Below are 17,227 nucleotides of genomic sequence, written 5' to 3' on the forward strand. Positions count from 1 at the left end.
GGCGGGGTCGGGGTGACGGTGCCTTTCGAACACCCCTGCAAGCGGGCGGCTGTAACGCGCGCATTGTGTCGCGGGTGCCCATCACGCCTCCTCACCGCTGATTCACGCCCTTAACAACGAGACTGCTGCTCGCTCGGCGTGCTTTGGTTAATAGCTGCCGCTTTAACTCCAGCCCACCGAGAGCTCGGCCAAAGCCCCTGCACTGGGTTGCCCGCTGTCCCAGATTTCCATCAGAGGAGGTGGAGGGCCACCACCTCCAGTGATTCTTCCACAGCAGAGCACACGAGGGAACTTTCCCTCTGACTCCCACGGGGCTGTTGGGGTTTTTCTCGGCATGTTTCTGAAGGTCACGCTCAACACCGGTGACGGGGAACATCGCGGCTCTCGCACACCAAAGAGCCCTGCTCCACTTTCCTTTTTTTCAGGCAAGTTTCTCCCGACTTCTAACTGGTGGCTGTCCCTAGCATCGCCCTGCTGCAGCCGTGCTCTGTCTGTAAGATTGATATTACATCTACAGCAAGTGGCACAAGAGCCAGACAAGGCGTGTGTACCCACTCCAGCTTATCAATCACCACCGTCTCCTCTGCCACACAACTGACCCAAGGGCTGGAATCCAGTAAATGCTTCCCTTTTGTTCTCATTATCTCTGCCTTAAACTTCTCCCAAAGCAATCACATTATCACAAATCATGGCATTTTTAATTTCATTTCCCCTTAATCAGCCGGAGAGCGCTCCTCCTTGCAAGGCAAACAAAACCCAGGGGGCCAGGCACCCGCATCACTCACGGGGAGGATGGATGCTCGCGCATGGATGCCAGCTCGTTCTCCGTGCTGGCGCTCTGTTTGGAACCACCGTCCTCGAGAACCTGTTTCGGTCACGGGTTTGGTGCTCTCCTCCTCTCCCTTCCCCGTGCACAGGCACCGTGCCTGCAGGCAGCACTGGGCTCTGCTGTGGGCTCCTTCAACTGAGTCTGTCCCAAAATGCCCTCCATGGCCCAGGTCTCCGTGTTATCTGAGTTTTAACTGTGGCTCTTAAATTTGAGTTAGGATATGACTGCTGAGAGCTTTTGAGAAAGTAAAATAAGTTAATAAGAAAAGCCCAAAATCTTATAAAATAATAATAAGTGAGCTGAGAACTGAATATGACAAAGACAATAATACTGAAAGCATTAAACTGTTCTTGTGTTTTAAAGCTGGAATTAACAGACGGGGATGAAAGAGCAAGAGGCAGAAGTGGCCAGCACCTTCCAGGTCTGTCCCCAGGCACGGCGGGTTTTACACTGGGGTGCAAACGGAAACGTCCGTGCTGCAGCAGGACCAGAGGGATTGACCCGCACGCCCGTGTTCATACGTACATATGTGTCAAGGCATGTGTCTATAGGTGTGTATACACCCTAAGCCGTGACCTCACATTACTCTGATGTTGGTGTCTCACTGCCTGCTCCTCGCTCCAGAGGAGGCACGGATGGGGCCGCACGAGGGCTCGTGGTGCTGCCCCACAAAGACGTTAAAGGGAGGAAGAGATGAAGCTTTGTGAGGGTTTCAGGATCAGATCAATGCAAATTCCACCGAAACCTAGCACTAAAGAAATCCTTAGCATGCAAATCCACATCCAGAAATTCTGACTAAAGTCCCCGACACTGTGGAGTTCACGGTGATGGAGTCCGGCCAACAAAGAAATGAGGAATACCAAACAGCCTTCGCCTAAGCTGCTGAAAAAGAGATGTTAGGAAAAACAATGTGATTTTCTAGTATTGCCTCAGAGTGGATTTATTCCTGATATAAAACTAAACTTTGCAATGACATGCACCTTTTTCATGCATTATTCTAGATGGCAGTGTAAATCAACCGAGAGTGCAGTCAGTAAAGTTGTTATTGCCATCTCTAAAAATCCTACACTAGAAAAGATTCAAAGAATTATTACTATTTCCTATATTCATATGTGCTGTGCTTCGTGGGAAGGCACACACACAGAGGTTTTGAAAGGCAAAATAGAGCCACTCTGTGATTTAAAACAGTCCCAAACTCCGGTGATGGAGATTAATCTCTGCTGCAATGATTTTTCTCTATGGTTTTGTGCCTTCTGAAAATGGTGGAGAGCATCACCTTCCCCGTGTTGGAGATGAGAGGGCTGGAGTACCGGAGCACCCCGTTGGGACATCCCATCCCAGTCCAGTCCTGCTCCATCCTGCGCTGCCCCACAGAATCCCCAGCATCATATAAATGAAAATGAGGCATTTTTAAATACTGAGAAGTCATTTGTTTGGTTAAGGCAAATCATGTTTGCATTCCACCCAGGAATATTGCAGTACCCAATTTGGTACTTGCGAGGAGAGGCTGCTGCCGCACACCGGGCACCATTTCTCCCCGCGGCAGCTGAATCCATCCCCGCCGGCGAAGCGCTCACATTCCATGTCCGCGCTGCCAGGTACAGCCGACGGCGTATTGACGGCGACGTGCACGCACCGCACACCCACGGCAGCTCCCGCGCGTGGGGATTTGCTCCCCGCCAAGCGCTGCCTGGTTACCACCACGGCGGAGCCATCGCCGCCTCCCGCTGCCGCCGCGCGCCCCGGCGGGCTCTAATCCCCCCAGACCGCCCGAGCGCGGCCGGAGCAGCACACAGGAGTTGCTTTGTTCGTGCTGACTTGGGTAAGCAAAATGTTATTTCCTTAATAGCCGTTTGCTTTTCCGGTCTGTTCTGTGAGTGAAGCAGGTGGGATTCCGGCTAACCTGGTTTTTTAACGGATTTTATCAGTAACAGGGAATACTGGAGGACTTCTCTGCGCAGACTGCCAGTCTGGCATCCTACAGCACCCATGTTATATTTAGCACTTTCATAGAAAGCTGCCTTCTGACATCTTACTTCAAAAGTATTGTAAGGAATCTGAAATATTTATAACAAAAACTGTGATTTTGCAAGTGTTTACCAAGGAGCGCTAAGTTAACGCTCTGCTGGGGAGTGGATGGAGCGGTGGGATGAATACGAGACGTTTGATGTGCATTTGTTTTTCATGGCGAGCTCATGTTTTCAGTTTGTTGTTCTTTTGTCCCTGAGCACAGGGGCTGGTCTGGCAGTTGGTTCATTCACATGCAGATTGCTTGTTTTGCGGTGTTTTTTAAAGCAAAGCCCTCTGACTTTGTATTCTGCTTTTTTTTTCCTGTAAACTTCTAATTCTAAAGGAAAATCAGGAAAGCAGCCTGCATCTCCCCCTCCACACGTAACTTTGTCACAAGACTATTAATCATGTCTTACAGTGGTTTCGTTAATGCAGTATATCCATTCGGAAGCAGAGCGTTTGTCTGCAGATGGATTTGTTACTGCGAGATATGAAAGCGGAACAAATTTCCTCGGGAAATATTTAAGCAAGGTCATAATAACACCCATTCCATTCCAAGCAGTGATGCGTCCGTTGCCGGAGCAGACGGGATAGCAGCAGTCACGTTTATTGACTTAGTCTGCAGAGGAGCCCAAAGGTTTGACATCAATATCGAAACCATTTACTACTTCCCACATACGCTCGTCAGACTGAAGTCCTGCACACCGCGTCGTTTGTTGTGGTAGGGAAGAGGGGGGCTAAACAAACCAATGTTAGGTACTTCGATTTAATCACCAGAGGTCTTTACCTACATTAATTTCTGAGCATTTCCATTTCATTTTACAATCTTAACACTCGAGCGTTCTCGCGCTGTCAAAGGGTGAGCGGGCAAACACAGACCCGTCTCTAGATCAGGCGTTTAAAATGATGCATTTTTGGAGCGTGCGTTGGGTGTGCTCCGTCCGTGCGTCCCACTGCCGCGGCTGTGGACGTGCCCGCCGAGCCGGGGGCGATGCCGCGGGACGGGGTGTCGGGGTGGGTCTGACAGACGAGGTACGTCAGGAGCTGGTGGAAGCGTTCAGATGGACACAAGGGAAACCTGCCAGTCCAAGCACAAAGTTTGTTTGCCCGACTTTTCTTATGATGTTTTCTGTTCCCGGGGAAAGCAAAGCTTCTTCAGCTAAGCGAGCAGGTACATTAAACCCCCTTACCCATGTGCTGTGTGCTAGAACTGAGAAAGCTCTGGACATCGTTGGGCCAGAGCCTGAATAAATAACAAAAAACTAACAAATATATCAAACATTGCGTTCTCACAAACTGCTGCAAAGTGCAACAAGTGGCTTAACCAGACTGGGAGACAAAGGTGAGATCCCAGAGCCCGCAGCAGGACAGCCGCAGGTCCCGTAATCCTGTAACCACGGCGGGACCGCGAGGCCCCCGCGTCCCACACCAAGCCCCTCTGCAAGTACCTTCCTCTGTGCCAGAAGAGGAAAAAGTGCTGAGAATAATAGGATCCAGCACGAGGAAGGGGGAAGGTGGGCAAGTGCTCATCATCCGAGCACGTACGCAGCTTTACATCTCAGGGAATTCAAACATTTCATTATTTTGCTCTCAGAATAGCAGCACTTACTCCCCTTCCTCCCAGCAAGGCGAGGAGGCAGGAAATGACTCGTGATGGCACAGAAAAACTGAGAAAGCAGGAAATCAAATACACATTTAGGGAGCCGGAGCTGCTCATCCAGCCCGTCCTCCAGACACCAGCAAACCCAAATGTGTACACAGAGCGACAGAAGGAGGAACTATAAGACGAACAGATGATTCACAGGAGACTAAAGCAAACAAGACACTACCTTCCCTTAGAAGCAAAATCCATTTTAAAAATAAATTTGTTGAATTCACAAGGAATTAAATACAAGGATACTGAAGAATTGAGCTTAAATGAGCAAATGTTGGGCAAATTTGACACTTGTGCTGGAATGGGCCAAATTCACAGAAGTGAGCGTACCTGGCCCCGCTGCCACCTCCCGCCTCCGTCCCGGTGCCGTGGCCTGGCCCATTCATCCCAGGAGGGATCACTCTGCGCCGCGCCGCTCCCGGGCTGTCCCCAAGGAGCTGGAGCCAACTGGGCTGCGCTTCAGCAGGAACGGAGACTAAAATACTGCTTGTCCCTGGGGCCAGGCTGGCCTCTTTTTTTTTTTTTTTCGCTTCATATCCTTTATTTGACAGCAAGCTGGGAAAGAAACAGAGAGGTCATCTAAATTTTACCTGTCATTCAACACCACACTGGCATCATGCAGTTAATATTTATTTAAAGTGGATAAGACTCACCTTCCACCAGCAGCTGAGTGTCTCTGCTGAAAATTCTCTTTTTGTGACATTTCAGTTCTGTAGAGATTTGGGATGGGCGGACGACTGCGAAAGAAAACTTTATTTTTGGGATCAAAATATCAGCAGAAAGGTTTCTACTAATTGACCAGCATTTCAGTGAAGAATTTTTGATCTTCACTGGTTCTAAGCAGCAAGATAGGGCTGGTTTTTATAAGGAGGTGTATTTCTGAGAGTGACACATGCGTCAGAATCCAGAAGGTAAATAAAGGTCAAGTGCACACTCTGGCCTGTGATGGTTTTATAGACTGAAGCCTTCAACTGCTTACAACTGAGGCAATTTTGTTTTCAATGATGTTAGGTTAACCTTTAAAAAACTGTGTCAAGGAGCTCAAAACCCTGAAACCCTGCTAATTAAGGAGATAAACTAGGTTCAGGGGGAATTCCGTATCTAAGTTGTCTGTCACGGAACAACATCTTTCGGCTTTTTCTCTGCTGTAATACTCCTGTCTTTTCCAAATGCTTATTTTTACAGAAAAGACTGTGCTTTGTCTGGGGAAGGCTCAGCTGCGTCCCCCAGGCTCTGGGGCCGCGGTCCCTGCTCTGGAGCAGCGCGATGCTCCCGGGGCCAAGGGCGCTGCTGCCGGCACCCAGGGATATTTTCAGTCCATTTCTTTTGTACCCTGACAGTGTGGACAAGCCACCTTTTTTTTTTTTTTTTCTAGTCTCAGGGCTTCGTTCTCACCTTCCAGCGTACTTCTAGTTCTGTAATGTTAGACCTGATCTTCTTAAGGACGCTTAGATATTTGTTTCACATTTCACACCTCCCAGATCTCACACGAGCTCTAATTCCCCGCCCCCAGCCCCCCCGCTCCGGTGAGCTCCCCAAGGCCGACACCGCTGCTTTTGGCACTACAGCGGCGCTGCCCAGCCTGTAAAGAGCTTAGCGGTGGGGAGGAGGTGGGGGACCGGGACTCGGCCAAGGTCAAGGTGCCTGCGAGCAGCAGCGCGTGTTCCAGACGCACGGATCAGCTGCGGGTCCCACAGCCGTGCTTACCGACAGACCAGATTTCCCGCAGATCCGTCCTCCAACGCCAACGTCCTCCAGCCAGCACCCTGCGAGAAAAAGGCAATGGGAAGGTTATGACTCAGAGCGAAAGCAACCTGTCAGTTAACAAAAATTAAAGACGACAGCAGCACAAACTGTACAAGACAGAGCAACAAAATGTTTTATATCAGTTCCCCTCCCTGCAGTCATGAGGTCTTTAAATTATTATTTTAGCAACAGAGCAGATCAGCTGTAATCCATCTCCATCACTAACTGTACCTAACCTCTAATCCATTAAGTCATGGATGCTTTAATTAAAGTTAGCAACCATTCAGCAGGGGTTTTGAAACCACTAAATATGAAGCACGACATAAACATTTGTGATTGCCAACGTGCGCTGAGTGAGTACACTGACAGGAGAGCATCGCCACGTGGTCACCTGCTCCTGCCCTGCTGATCTGGTACTACGCTGCAGGACGGAACGGCAGGGACGTGGTCAGCACTAACAGTTGTGGGTAGCAAAAACAGCACAAAATTTCACATACTTGAAAAGTCTGACTCCTCTGGCCAAGCAAACACCACTCTCAGCATCCCAAATCCAGCCAGCTCCGGGGTAGTCCCCTTTGTCACGCAAGCACCTGCCACATCGGTCACCTCTCTCCTCCTCCTCTTCCTCGCAGCGTTCCCTGCTTCCACTCTGGAGGAGATGGGTCGCAAGGAAGAGGACGACAGCAGCTCCTGGAAGAAACAGACGAGCAACATTCGAAAAACATTCATTTTCATGGAGGCCCTGGGATCGTAAGTACCACAGCTGCTCCCCAAACAGAGCCACCCCCAGATCCCGGCCGATGGGGTCAGCTCCGCGCGGTCCCCTTTCCCGCTACGCCTGCACGGCAGCTCAGTTAAGGTTTTGCTCTTCTGCTGAGCACGGTGGTCCGCTGCTGCAAGGTCAGGCAAGGCCGGGGCTGGCTCTCGAGGGGTATTGCAATGCCGAGTTGTATATTTAGCTCCCAAACCCTGACTCAGTTGAGGGATGAAACAAGAACACGGATGTTCAAGTTGTACAATACTGCTGTGTGAGTTATCAGCTTCATTTGCCTATTCATGCGAACGAGACAAGAAAACATTGCCAGGGTGGTGGAGGAGGAATTGAATTACCTCCGCCAGCGAGTTCCACCACGGCAAGGTTTTCTGTGACTTTAGAACCCCCCAACGCTCCTAAAAACCAGCAACTCTGAAATCTACTGAATTATCACGTTCCTTGTCAGCCTCAGAAATCAGTTAATTTATCCAGCAGCTTCCTCTAAAGGAATGAGGTTAGGAAAAGCTTTGTTCTCTCCTAGCCAACTTGTTGATTCATCATTTTTTAATAAGGGGCATAATTATCATAAACTGTTTGGGACAGATACACAGAACAGATGCCCCAGCATCTGATTTGTAGGTTGTTCATTTCCTACTGTGACATTAATGGGAAGATTCAGCATTAGAAATTGGGATTTTTCCCACATGCAATGCTTCAGCTAGCTGAAGAATATAAATGAAGATCTGGGACCTAAAACTACTTGGAAAGTCACTATCACCTTCCCCCAGCATCCACGACTCTTGGATCTGGGACCTTAGCAAGCACGTCCCTGCCTGTTCCCGGAGAGCTCTCGGGAAACCCGAAGGCATTTCCACAAAACAGCCCTCGGAGCTCAAAGGGATAAAAGGAGAAAAACGTGTGAAATAAGGAAAATGTCCCAACCCCACCTGCTTTTGGGGCTAGAAGAGAGAAGTCCACTGCACATTATTTACTGAGTGAAACAAAGATTTGAATTCATCTGTTGGGATGCCTTCCCACTTCCCAAAAATCTATGGGTTTGGTTTTTTTCAGGGTTGTTTTGTTTTGGTTTGGTTTTTTTGTACAAGGAATCCCTCATCCTTGCTAGGAAGCAGTCCTGGCAGAGCCCCATTCCTCACAACCCCAACGGTCTTGCACCTTGTTTTGACAGCACCCAGGGCCCACAGGAGACAAGCGAGGAGCGGCCTTTGGCCTCTGCTCCCCCCACGTCATCGCCGGCTGCCGCTCGCTAACAAAGGCACGCGAGATGGGTACAGCTCCGTGCTCAGCCAACCTATCTGCAGGGTGTGCTGGATGCCTGCTTTGGTGGGTTACAGGAGAGGCAGGGTTTCTGCCCTCGCTTGTTGGGTTTGCTGCCATAGCGTCCCAACCGAGACGGCGCTCACCGTCCTCGCCCTGCCCTCCAGCTCCCCGCAGGGCTCTGCGGGCTCGGTGGCAAGCTGCATTTAACTGCCATCCATTAATCTGATGAGGACTACCGAGGATTGACCTGGCAAAGTGTGCACTGTCACCGTCCCGAGACACGTGTTCAGCTGCCTAAGACAAAGCTTTAACAGGATTGCAAGCTTTAGGCATGTTATAAATACCCGCTCATCGCTGCACTGCGCTGAATCCGTATCAGGAGCACACAAGACACTCATTGTCACTTTGTCACTAAGGGCACACGGGTTTAGCAGTCTCTGACAACACATTAGATGCTGAATGAAAATATGAACTGAGGTTATCTGGCCATTTTGCACTTTAGATACACAGAACGTGGGTTGATATACCCAACCTCAACACAACGGGGCTCTCCTCGCTGCCATCGCCTGCCTCAGGCCGAGGGGCAGCGCTGACCGGGGAAAGTGAAGGGCTGCCCCAGGACAGGGGACTGCGAGGAGACACGGTTTGTACCAGGCAGGGATCTGTCCCCATCAGAGCGGAGGCTGTTGAGATCTCCCGCGGCGGGTCGTTAACCCCAGTGGGCACCCGAGCTGCGGACTGCCCCAGTCACTGGTACTGAAACACAACTTCTCCTCTCTGCAGAGGAGCCTTTTCGGAAGTTTTCCTGGTGAAGCAAAGAAGCACTGGCAAGCTCTTCGCTCTGAAATGCATCAAGAAGTCTCCTCTCATGAGGGACAGCAGCTTGGAGAATGAAATAGCAGTGCTGAAAAAGTGAGTATGTACCCACACCATACTGCAAAGTACAACAGACATCCGTTCCCATCCGTTCCCTTACGTGCGGCTCTGCAGTAAGGATAGTATAAAGACTGTTGGGTTTTCCACCCGAGAAGCCACTTTGTCCTTGCCACACTTGTTTCTGACCCACATTTATCTTTGCAGAATAAAGCACGAAAACATCGTGACCTTGGAAGACATTTACGAGAGCACAACCCACTTCTACCTGGTCATGCAGCTGTAAGTGTCAGCAGAGCCAGCTCTCTGTGCAGGGCCAGGGCAATGGACCCTGTTTCAGCATCTGCACTCCAGAGCCCCTCACACGTAAAGGCGGCACGCGCCAGAGCCGCTCCAACACCCCTCACGACGAGGCGAGGGCCGCGTGGTTTGAACTCACCGGGCCGCTTCTCCTGCTGCCTTGGCCCACGCTCATGTCAGCAGCAAGTTCTTAAACCAAGATTAGGATTGATTTATGCAAATTAATTCATCGCAGTTTAGCAGGGCAGAGACAGACGCATTTCTAATTAAAGCTGTGCCACGCAGGGTTTCTAGAAATGAAAACGGGCAACGTGTCAGCGGCAGGGAAAGCAGCTCGCTGTGGGCATCAGCTCTGAGCACCCGGCTGCTGCTGCTAACTTGCAAATTCAGCTAAAGCAATCACACAAACACACGGATTCGCTTGTGCAGCGGAGCCCCGAGGCAGACCTGCCCGCAGTGCTGGATGCCTGCGGCTCAGACCGGCCTCCTAACCTTACCCAAATTCCCTAGGTTTACCAGTAACGCTTACTGGTACCCTGAAATCGCACTCAAGAGCATCCATCGGCCTCTCAGCCTCACGAAAACTCTTGCCCAAGGAACGGTTCTGCTGTAGGTGGAGTTGTGAAAAGACCAGAAAGTTATCTTGCCTTGTACGGGAAAGCGTGGTTAGCTTTGCTTAATCTTTTTTCTCAGTCTTTTTCTTTCTGAACTACCATTTCCACAGGGTATCTGGGGGAGAGCTATTTGACCGAATTTTGGAACGAGGAGTTTACACCGAGAAAGACGCGAGCGTGGTGATCCACCAGGTCCTGACAGCAGTGAAGTACCTCCACGAGAACGGGATAGTTCACCGCGACTTGAAGGTGACTCCTGTCCCCCAGCAACCGCGGTGCCTCGGGGAGCTGGCGTGGCTGCCGGCTTTACCTGCTCTGCCCCGCGGCTTTCTGTTGCTCCTTTCCACTTTTCTTCCACAAATTTCAACCTCCGACCTCTCTGTGTTCACAGCCTGAAAACCTTCTTTACCTTACTCCCGAGGAAAACTCCAAAATCATGATCACAGACTTTGGCTTGTCTAAAATGGAGCAGAACGGCATCATGTCCACCGCCTGCGGGACTCCGGGATACGTTGGTAAGGATCGGGAATGGGTTTGTGCTGGTGGGCTGTCTGGGAAAAAGGTTGCACACCTACAGGACATTGCCTAGCAAAAAGGAAAAAAATACATAATTACGTTAACAACAACAGGCTACTCCCAGGCGCATGTGAGTACGCTCACAAATGAGCGTAGCCTGCAAAATCCCAGAAAAGTGCAAAGAAAAGGATCATTTTAAGACCAATATATTTCAGCATTAGTCATGTATTTACTGAAAAATTACAAAAATAATTTTAACACAATGGGATTTTGACATCCACCAGATTGCATTGGCTTGATCCACGGTTTACTGGTGAAATCCTCAGGAAGCAGAAATTTTCAGTGGTTGTCTCTACTCAACGGCATAAAACAGGCACAAAAAGCACAAACCAGTCCAACTGGTAAATGGGGCCGTTGCTGGCTGATTCCCTGCACTGGCACCTCAGAGGCCAAGCGTACACCAAACCATTGCTTTTCCCAGTATTGGATAATTTATTATGGCTTAGCGTTCTCATTCAGCTTTGCTGTTCTACAGCCCCCGAAGTCCTCGCCCAGAAACCGTACAGCAAAGCCGTAGACTGCTGGTCCATCGGCGTCATCACCTATATCCTGTGAGTAAGAGCAAACAGCTTCCCACTTCTTTTTCCGTGAGTTTCCCAACTCCTTCCTCGCTTCAGACACCACTGCAGAGCGGCAGCGCAAGCGGAGGCGACGCCGGCCCTCCCGCGTTGCTGCGGGAATACCGCAGCCGTGCGTTCCTCCTTTGTCCAGATTCACTAGACCATAGAAATGAAAGGGACGTGAGGAACCAAGTACTGAGCGGAGATGAAAGGAATCACATTTTCTCTATTATGTGCCTCATCCTATGCTTTGTTTTTTTCAGTTGCCTACAAATACCATTCAATCTTCCCCGGTACTTTTTGTTTCATTTCCTCCCACGCCACGCAGCTATGTACCAGCTGTGGCTTTGTCCTTTCGCTGCTGCAGTCAGGTTTTTCACTCTTTTCTGCAGCTTTACCCATACCCCGAGGTGCCAGGGACAGATGGCTGAACCGCGCAGCCTCCCCATCACTCGCTGGCACTGCCCGCGCACGTCCAGCCTGGCTGGGCTGCAGAGGAACCTGCGCGGACACGGAGGGCAGCGCTGAAGGGCCGCGGGCTTTCTGCTCTGTTCCAGGCTGTGTGGGTATCCGCCTTTCTACGAAGAGACCGAATCCAAGCTGTTTGAGAAGATTAAGGAAGGCTACTTTGAGTTTGAGTCTCCCTTTTGGGACGATATCTCCGAGTCAGGTAAAGCTCCCTCCCACATCTCCAACCCAGTGCCCTGTGACCCACGGGAATGGTCCCACACCAGCTGAGCCCCCACGCACCCCCCGAACGCCCTGCGCCCGCCTCAGCGGGGACGGGAAGGGGTGCAGTGTGGAACCGAGGCACCCACGCAGCAGCAAACCCCCAGGCGCGGGAGCTGGCCACAGAGGCTCCCCATGCTGCAGCGGCTACGATGCCGGAGCCAAGCTGCGCTGGCAGAGCTTGGGGTGCTCCGCGTCCTGCCCATAACGCCGTGTCCTCGGCGGAGCCCTCTGTTAACCTAACCCTGCCTTTCCCAAACTATTAGCGACCTCAGCGCTAATTTCCCTTGGAAGCAGGGGAACTCCAGGTTTTTTTCACCTTGTTCTTCCAGGATTTTTTTTTTCCTTTTCCTGTTCCCCTTTGGTTTTCTTCCCATCAGGTCACATTTCCTCACAGCAACGCCGCGAGCCGTGTCAGCCACGGCGCCCTTCCATCACTCGCCCGCTTGCGGAGCGCACCTGCAGTTTACTGACACCAGCATCTTAGCGGCGTAATTTAAACATCCATCTCTGATATACACAAACAAAACTAGCAGGAGGTTTGTTGGGACTTAATAACAAACACCGCAAGCCTCTCTGCAAAAAAAAAAGAAAGAAAAAAGAAAAAAAAAAAGGGAAGGATGCAAGTGCTCTTTAGGGCAACTTCTAAATCTGCTCAGTTTGCCCTTTCTTATGTTTTTAGAGTTATTTTTTAGCTGAATAATTCAACTCAAATGCATGTAATTGAAAGGTGAAGTTTGGTGCATCTCCAGTTAACGTTTTTTCACCCAGGCCCTTCACATCTCCCTTGAAGGGAGAAGCAGCACGAGCAGCTCCTTCTCAGGGCTGACCTTTGCGATGCTCATCCACCGGTGTTTGCCGTGTCTGGTTAGGATCCTGTCTTGGAACAAGGAGAAAATAACTTCTCATCTCTGCTTCTCCTCCTCCCAAACAGCCAAGGATTTCATCAGACATTTACTGGAGAAAAACCCGAACACGAGGTTCACCTGTGAAGAAGCCCTGCGGCACCCATGGTGAGAGCACCGGGCCCCGGCAGCGGCTGTGCCGCGGGGATTTGCCGCCTCCGCGTCGCGCTCCACGTGCTCGGTGGCAGCCGAGAACAGGGGTGTCTCCCCAGCCCCCTTATTAACGTCACCACCTGCCTCCGCGCGGCCCTGGGTGTTTCTTTTTCGCGTGCGAGGAAGGAAAACGATGAATAATTAAAGATGCAATTTGTGTATATTTGCCTCCATAAACAGAGGCAAGGAAGAAATCCCTTTCTGAGCTTCTCCAGGCTTTGAAGCGCGTGTTTGTGTTACATTTTGTTGCTGTTTTTCCTTTGGGTTTAATTATTGCTGATTGAACGTAAAAGCAGTTAGTTGCCTCCAGAACGCGGAATGCCTTACAAATGCCATCTGCCTACGAGCCCATTTTCTCCTCTCCCCATCTGCAGGATTAATGGAAACACAGCCCTTCACCGTGACATATACCCATCTGTCAGCGCTCAGATCCAGAAAAACTTCGCAAAGAGCAAATGGAGGGTAAGTCGTTTGCCGGGGGAGCCCGGAGCCATTTCACCAGCAAACCCCGGTTGCTGCCACCGAGCAATGAGCACGGCTTCGGCTGTGCGGGTGAGCGCCCGCAAGCTGAGCTTCTCCAAACCTGCCTGAAAATTGCACGCTGTCAGTGTTTAGAGCAGACTTGGACCAGTATTCCCTGCTGCAATGCATACCGGTGGATTTACCACAAACATCGCGCCATAATGGCCTCGCCAAGAAAGCAGAGGGGAGGGGAGAGGATGATTGCCTCCAGACTGAGAGAGGGGAACTGGTGCTCCTTCAGCAGAGCTTTGGGGAGCTTCATCCAGCTTTTCCTCCTTTCAGCCTGGAAGATAGCTTGGGAGTTCATTTGTATCAAGAGTTTTAGTAAGAATTTCAGTGGGCAGAGGAATGTCGTAGGAACCACGTGTATGACAGCATTTTAAATATTTGCATTCAAAACTCAGCTCTAGTCTCCATTTCACACTGCGGGGTAATTTACAGCTGGTTCCCTGATTTCCTCATGTGGAAGTGGCTGTAATCTTCAAAAGCACCTGCAGTTTGCACTCAATGGAAACAGTGGTGTTGATGCCAGGAACAAACACATCCCACTTTTCACATATCGTGCAAAGAGCCAGTGCTAGCCGGTACAGCGCTGCCCGCCCTGCGCGCACAGGCATTGCCCGAGGGGGCCGGCCTGTTCGTCCCGCAGCACCCACCCAGCCCGGCATCACCATGGGGTTTTTGTCTTCTTCCCCAGCAAGCCTTCAACGCCGCAGCCGTTGTGCACCACATGAAGAAACTCCACATGAACGGTCACGCAGCGGCTGACAGCACCCTCCCCGTCATACAAGTCTCGGAGGCGTCCAGACCCAACACACCCATGGTGGCCACTCGGCCAGCAACGCCAAACGAAGACAAGGACACGTCCCTCCCTCTGGTCCCCGTGCAGGGCTGTCCAAACGCTCCCGCTCCGCTGGAGCAAGACGCAGGGATGAGAGAGGGAAAGCTGCAAAGCCACTCGGAGAACAGACCGCTGCCGGCGGGCAGCAGCCTGGTCCTGCCGGATAACCACAGCCCACCACCCAGAACTTCTTGCGGCTGCAGTCCAGCCTGCGTGGGGCACGAGAAAACGAAGACGTCCTTCTGCTCCGAGACGGTGCTTCTCAAAAAATCCACGAAATCTCAGTAGGTATCTGAGTCATTAGCCATAATTTCCAACGAAGTATACAGGAATAACAGTCTCTGGAAGGAGCTGCCTGGCACTGGAGTTGCCAGCCCCAGGTGGAGGTAGAAAGAAGGGAGGAATAAGGACAGAAGCAAACGTTTTGGCTGGCTGGGTAGCGGTGCCCAGCCAAGCGTCTTCCGTGCCTGTGGGAGCATCAGGTGAGGCGCGTGGCCTTGCGTGGCAAGGCTTGCCGTGAGCTGAGCCCACCGACTCCAGCACGTTCGCTCTCCAGACTCCACAGTTGCCTGTGGTTAAAGCTGCTGGTGCCAGTTTCTCAGCTGGTGCTGAGCGACTGGACCTTGCCTTTGCGGCAGTGCTGACCAGCGCCCAGCTCTGCTTTGCTTTCAGCAGCTGGTGTTCTTTATATTAAAAACACAACTTCAGCTGCAGAATGATTGTAAATATTGCTATTTCTCTTTTTCTCTTCTTTCTCTTCTTCCATTTCCAACCAGCCATTTCAAATCAGGAGTTCTTGTTCCAATGAAAGCCGGTAAACACTCCTCTCACTGTGGCACTGGGCAAACTGGAGTTTGTCTGATCATGTGACGAGGCAGCGGCCACCGGGCTCCCCACGTCGCCAGCAGTAAGTGCTCCAAGCTCTCATCACCAGTTGCTTTTAATTAATCCCATTATGGCATGGAAAAGGGAAATGCCCAAATAGCAGAGTGATTGTACATGAAACAAACTGACTCTCAGGTTTTTTTGCAACAGAAAAAGCCTTACCTAAACCATCTTTCAAGGAAGAAATAATCTTTCAGCTTCCATTAAGGCCAATTCAGTAACTCTGAGTCTGATTTTTACACTTATAACACGGTGTGCGAAAGGAAGACAAGCATGGTGGGCCTGTCATATCAAACTCTCCAGTTACTGAAAGCTGCTCACTGGGAATCACGCTGGAACCAAACAGCCCCATCAGCTGGGATAAGGGCTCTTCCGCTGGGTCTCAGCTGTGGCCATGAGCAAAGAGTTGACCACAAGCTGCTGGTCCGTGGCTGAGCACAGGCAGGGTCTCTCTGCAGCCTGAAAGGCCATTCCCTTTCCCGGATTTGGTCCAGGCAGGTCAGTTAGAATGGAATAGACTCTTTCAGTTGGAAGGCACCTACAATGACCATCCAGCCCAACTGCCTGACCAGTTCAAGGCTGACCAAGCTAAAGCATGCTGTTAAAGGCATTGGCCAAATGCTTCTAAAACACAGACAGGCTTGGGGCATCCACCTCCTCGCTAGGAAGCCTTTTCCAGCATTTGACCAGACTCTCAGTAAAGAAATGCTTCCTCATCCCCAGTCTAACCCTGCCCAGCACAGCTTTGAACCATTTCCATCCTGTTTGACCGCAGCTGGTGTTAATTCTGGACTAGCTAAATCGTTATCAGTTGCACCACATTACACGTGCATGGGAGCATTGCTGTCAGATCCTGCAGTACAGCCTGCTCCCCGGCTATCAGATCCTGCAGTACAGCCTGCTCCCCGAGGTGAGCAGATGCTAGCATAGCTCTGCACAAAAGCTACACAAAGTGAGCTCCTGTCATCGTTCATGGCAGTCTCTACCGATGCGATTGTGTGAACAGAACTGTAATACACAAAGGGTTCATAGAAGAGACAAACGCAATAAGATCTACCAAAGGCTCCAGAAAGGTCCATCCCAGTGATCAGTCACGCAATAAACCTTTGTAACTGAGACAGACGGAGGGATCTGAGCTGCTCCTAGCCCCCATGCTACTGCTTGTTAACAGAGCACGTTTTGACGGTAGCAATCTAGCGAAACAAAGTTCAATCCTCAGCTGACATTCTCTCTCTTGCAGAAACAGAAGGGCTGTTTTACTCTTTTCTGCACTTCAAAGCCAGACACCAACAGTGCACGCGGGAAAGGAGGCTGTGTCCCGCCGGGAGCAGGCGGGCAGCAGCGTCTCAGAGAGCAGCGACCGACCGGTGAGGAGCACAACTTCGTCCCAGGAACCCATCAGTGCAGTGACCTCGGCGTGTTGTGGATCGTTAAAGCTGGGAGAAGGCAAGGGAAAGTCTGAGGCTACTGCTAGCGTATTCAGTGTATATGATCCATACGACACCGCTCCATGCTACAAGCTTTTGTTTTAGTTGTCCGATGCATAACAAGTGCACTGCACAACATCAACCCTCTAAACCAAAGCCATGCAGAGTTCTTCTCAGTGGCAGCTCAGTAATTTTTACAATCTGTGTTCTATCCATGCTTGGATTTTCGTTAGTCTCAGGCCTCGGCACCTCTGAAGTGCGGCGTCAACCAGCTGCCTGGGCTGCAGAGTTCTCACTTCAGCCACAAACGGAGCGACAACCTGCTAGTAATTCTCCTTATGTCTGATAGAAGTCACAGCAAGGTCTGAATTCCCTGCTTCCCAGTCTGTAATTGCACAATAAATACTTGCTTAATAAAGCTGAGTTTTGTTTTGTAAAGTGCCTGCTGGTTATTCATAGAAATTTGGTGTGGAAACGGTCTGTTAATTCCCTTTTAAAGCATCCCCCGTGCATCCGCAGACCTGCTCCCTCTGGTATTTTTCTGGCAAAGCGTGACATGGTAAATAAG

The 17,227-nt window shown here is 50.7% G+C and overlaps 1 protein-coding gene across 2 annotated transcripts; it reads left to right on the forward strand.

Moving 5' to 3' along the window:
* Positions 1-2,414: 2,414 nt before the first annotated feature.
* CAMK1G (calcium/calmodulin dependent protein kinase IG) lies at positions 2,415-17,097 on the forward strand. 2 transcript variants are annotated; one of them, XM_086765629.1, is made up of 13 exons: positions 2,415-2,651; positions 6,872-6,989; positions 9,058-9,186; positions 9,355-9,429; positions 10,172-10,310; positions 10,453-10,576; positions 11,113-11,188; positions 11,755-11,867; positions 12,861-12,939; positions 13,359-13,446; positions 14,204-14,631; positions 15,124-15,254; positions 16,473-17,097. In XM_086765629.1, exons 2-12 carry the CDS (start codon positions 6,898-6,900, stop codon positions 15,215-15,217), a joined length of 1,437 nt encoding a protein of 478 aa, XP_086621755.1. In that variant the 5' UTR covers positions 2,415-2,651; positions 6,872-6,897; the 3' UTR covers positions 15,218-15,254; positions 16,473-17,097. The 2 variants fall into 2 exon arrangements, with proteins under 2 accessions (XP_086621755.1, XP_086621756.1); XM_086765630.1 differs by lacking the exons at positions 2,415-2,651; positions 6,872-6,989 and having other exon boundaries at positions 9,058-9,194; positions 9,362-9,429.
* The last annotated feature ends 130 nt before the right edge of the window (positions 17,098-17,227 follow it).

The sequence above is a fragment of the Chlamydotis macqueenii genome, chromosome 23 (genome assembly GCF_036417535.1).
Source record: "Chlamydotis macqueenii isolate bChlMac1 chromosome 23, bChlMac1.mat, whole genome shotgun sequence".
NCBI lineage: Eukaryota > Metazoa > Chordata > Aves > Otidiformes > Otididae > Chlamydotis > Chlamydotis macqueenii.

Coding starts and splice junctions, on each gene's coding strand:
- CAMK1G (XM_086765629.1), top strand. CDS start 6,898: ATGGGTCGCAAGGAAGAGGACGACAGCAGCTCCTGGAAGAAACAGACG. Junction 10,311..10,452: donor TAGTTCACCGCGACTTGAAG/GTGACTCCTGTC, acceptor CTGTGTTCACAG/CCTGAAAACCTTCTTTACCT. Junction 11,189..11,754: donor GGCGTCATCACCTATATCCT/GTGAGTAAGAGC, acceptor GCTCTGTTCCAG/GCTGTGTGGGTATCCGCCTT.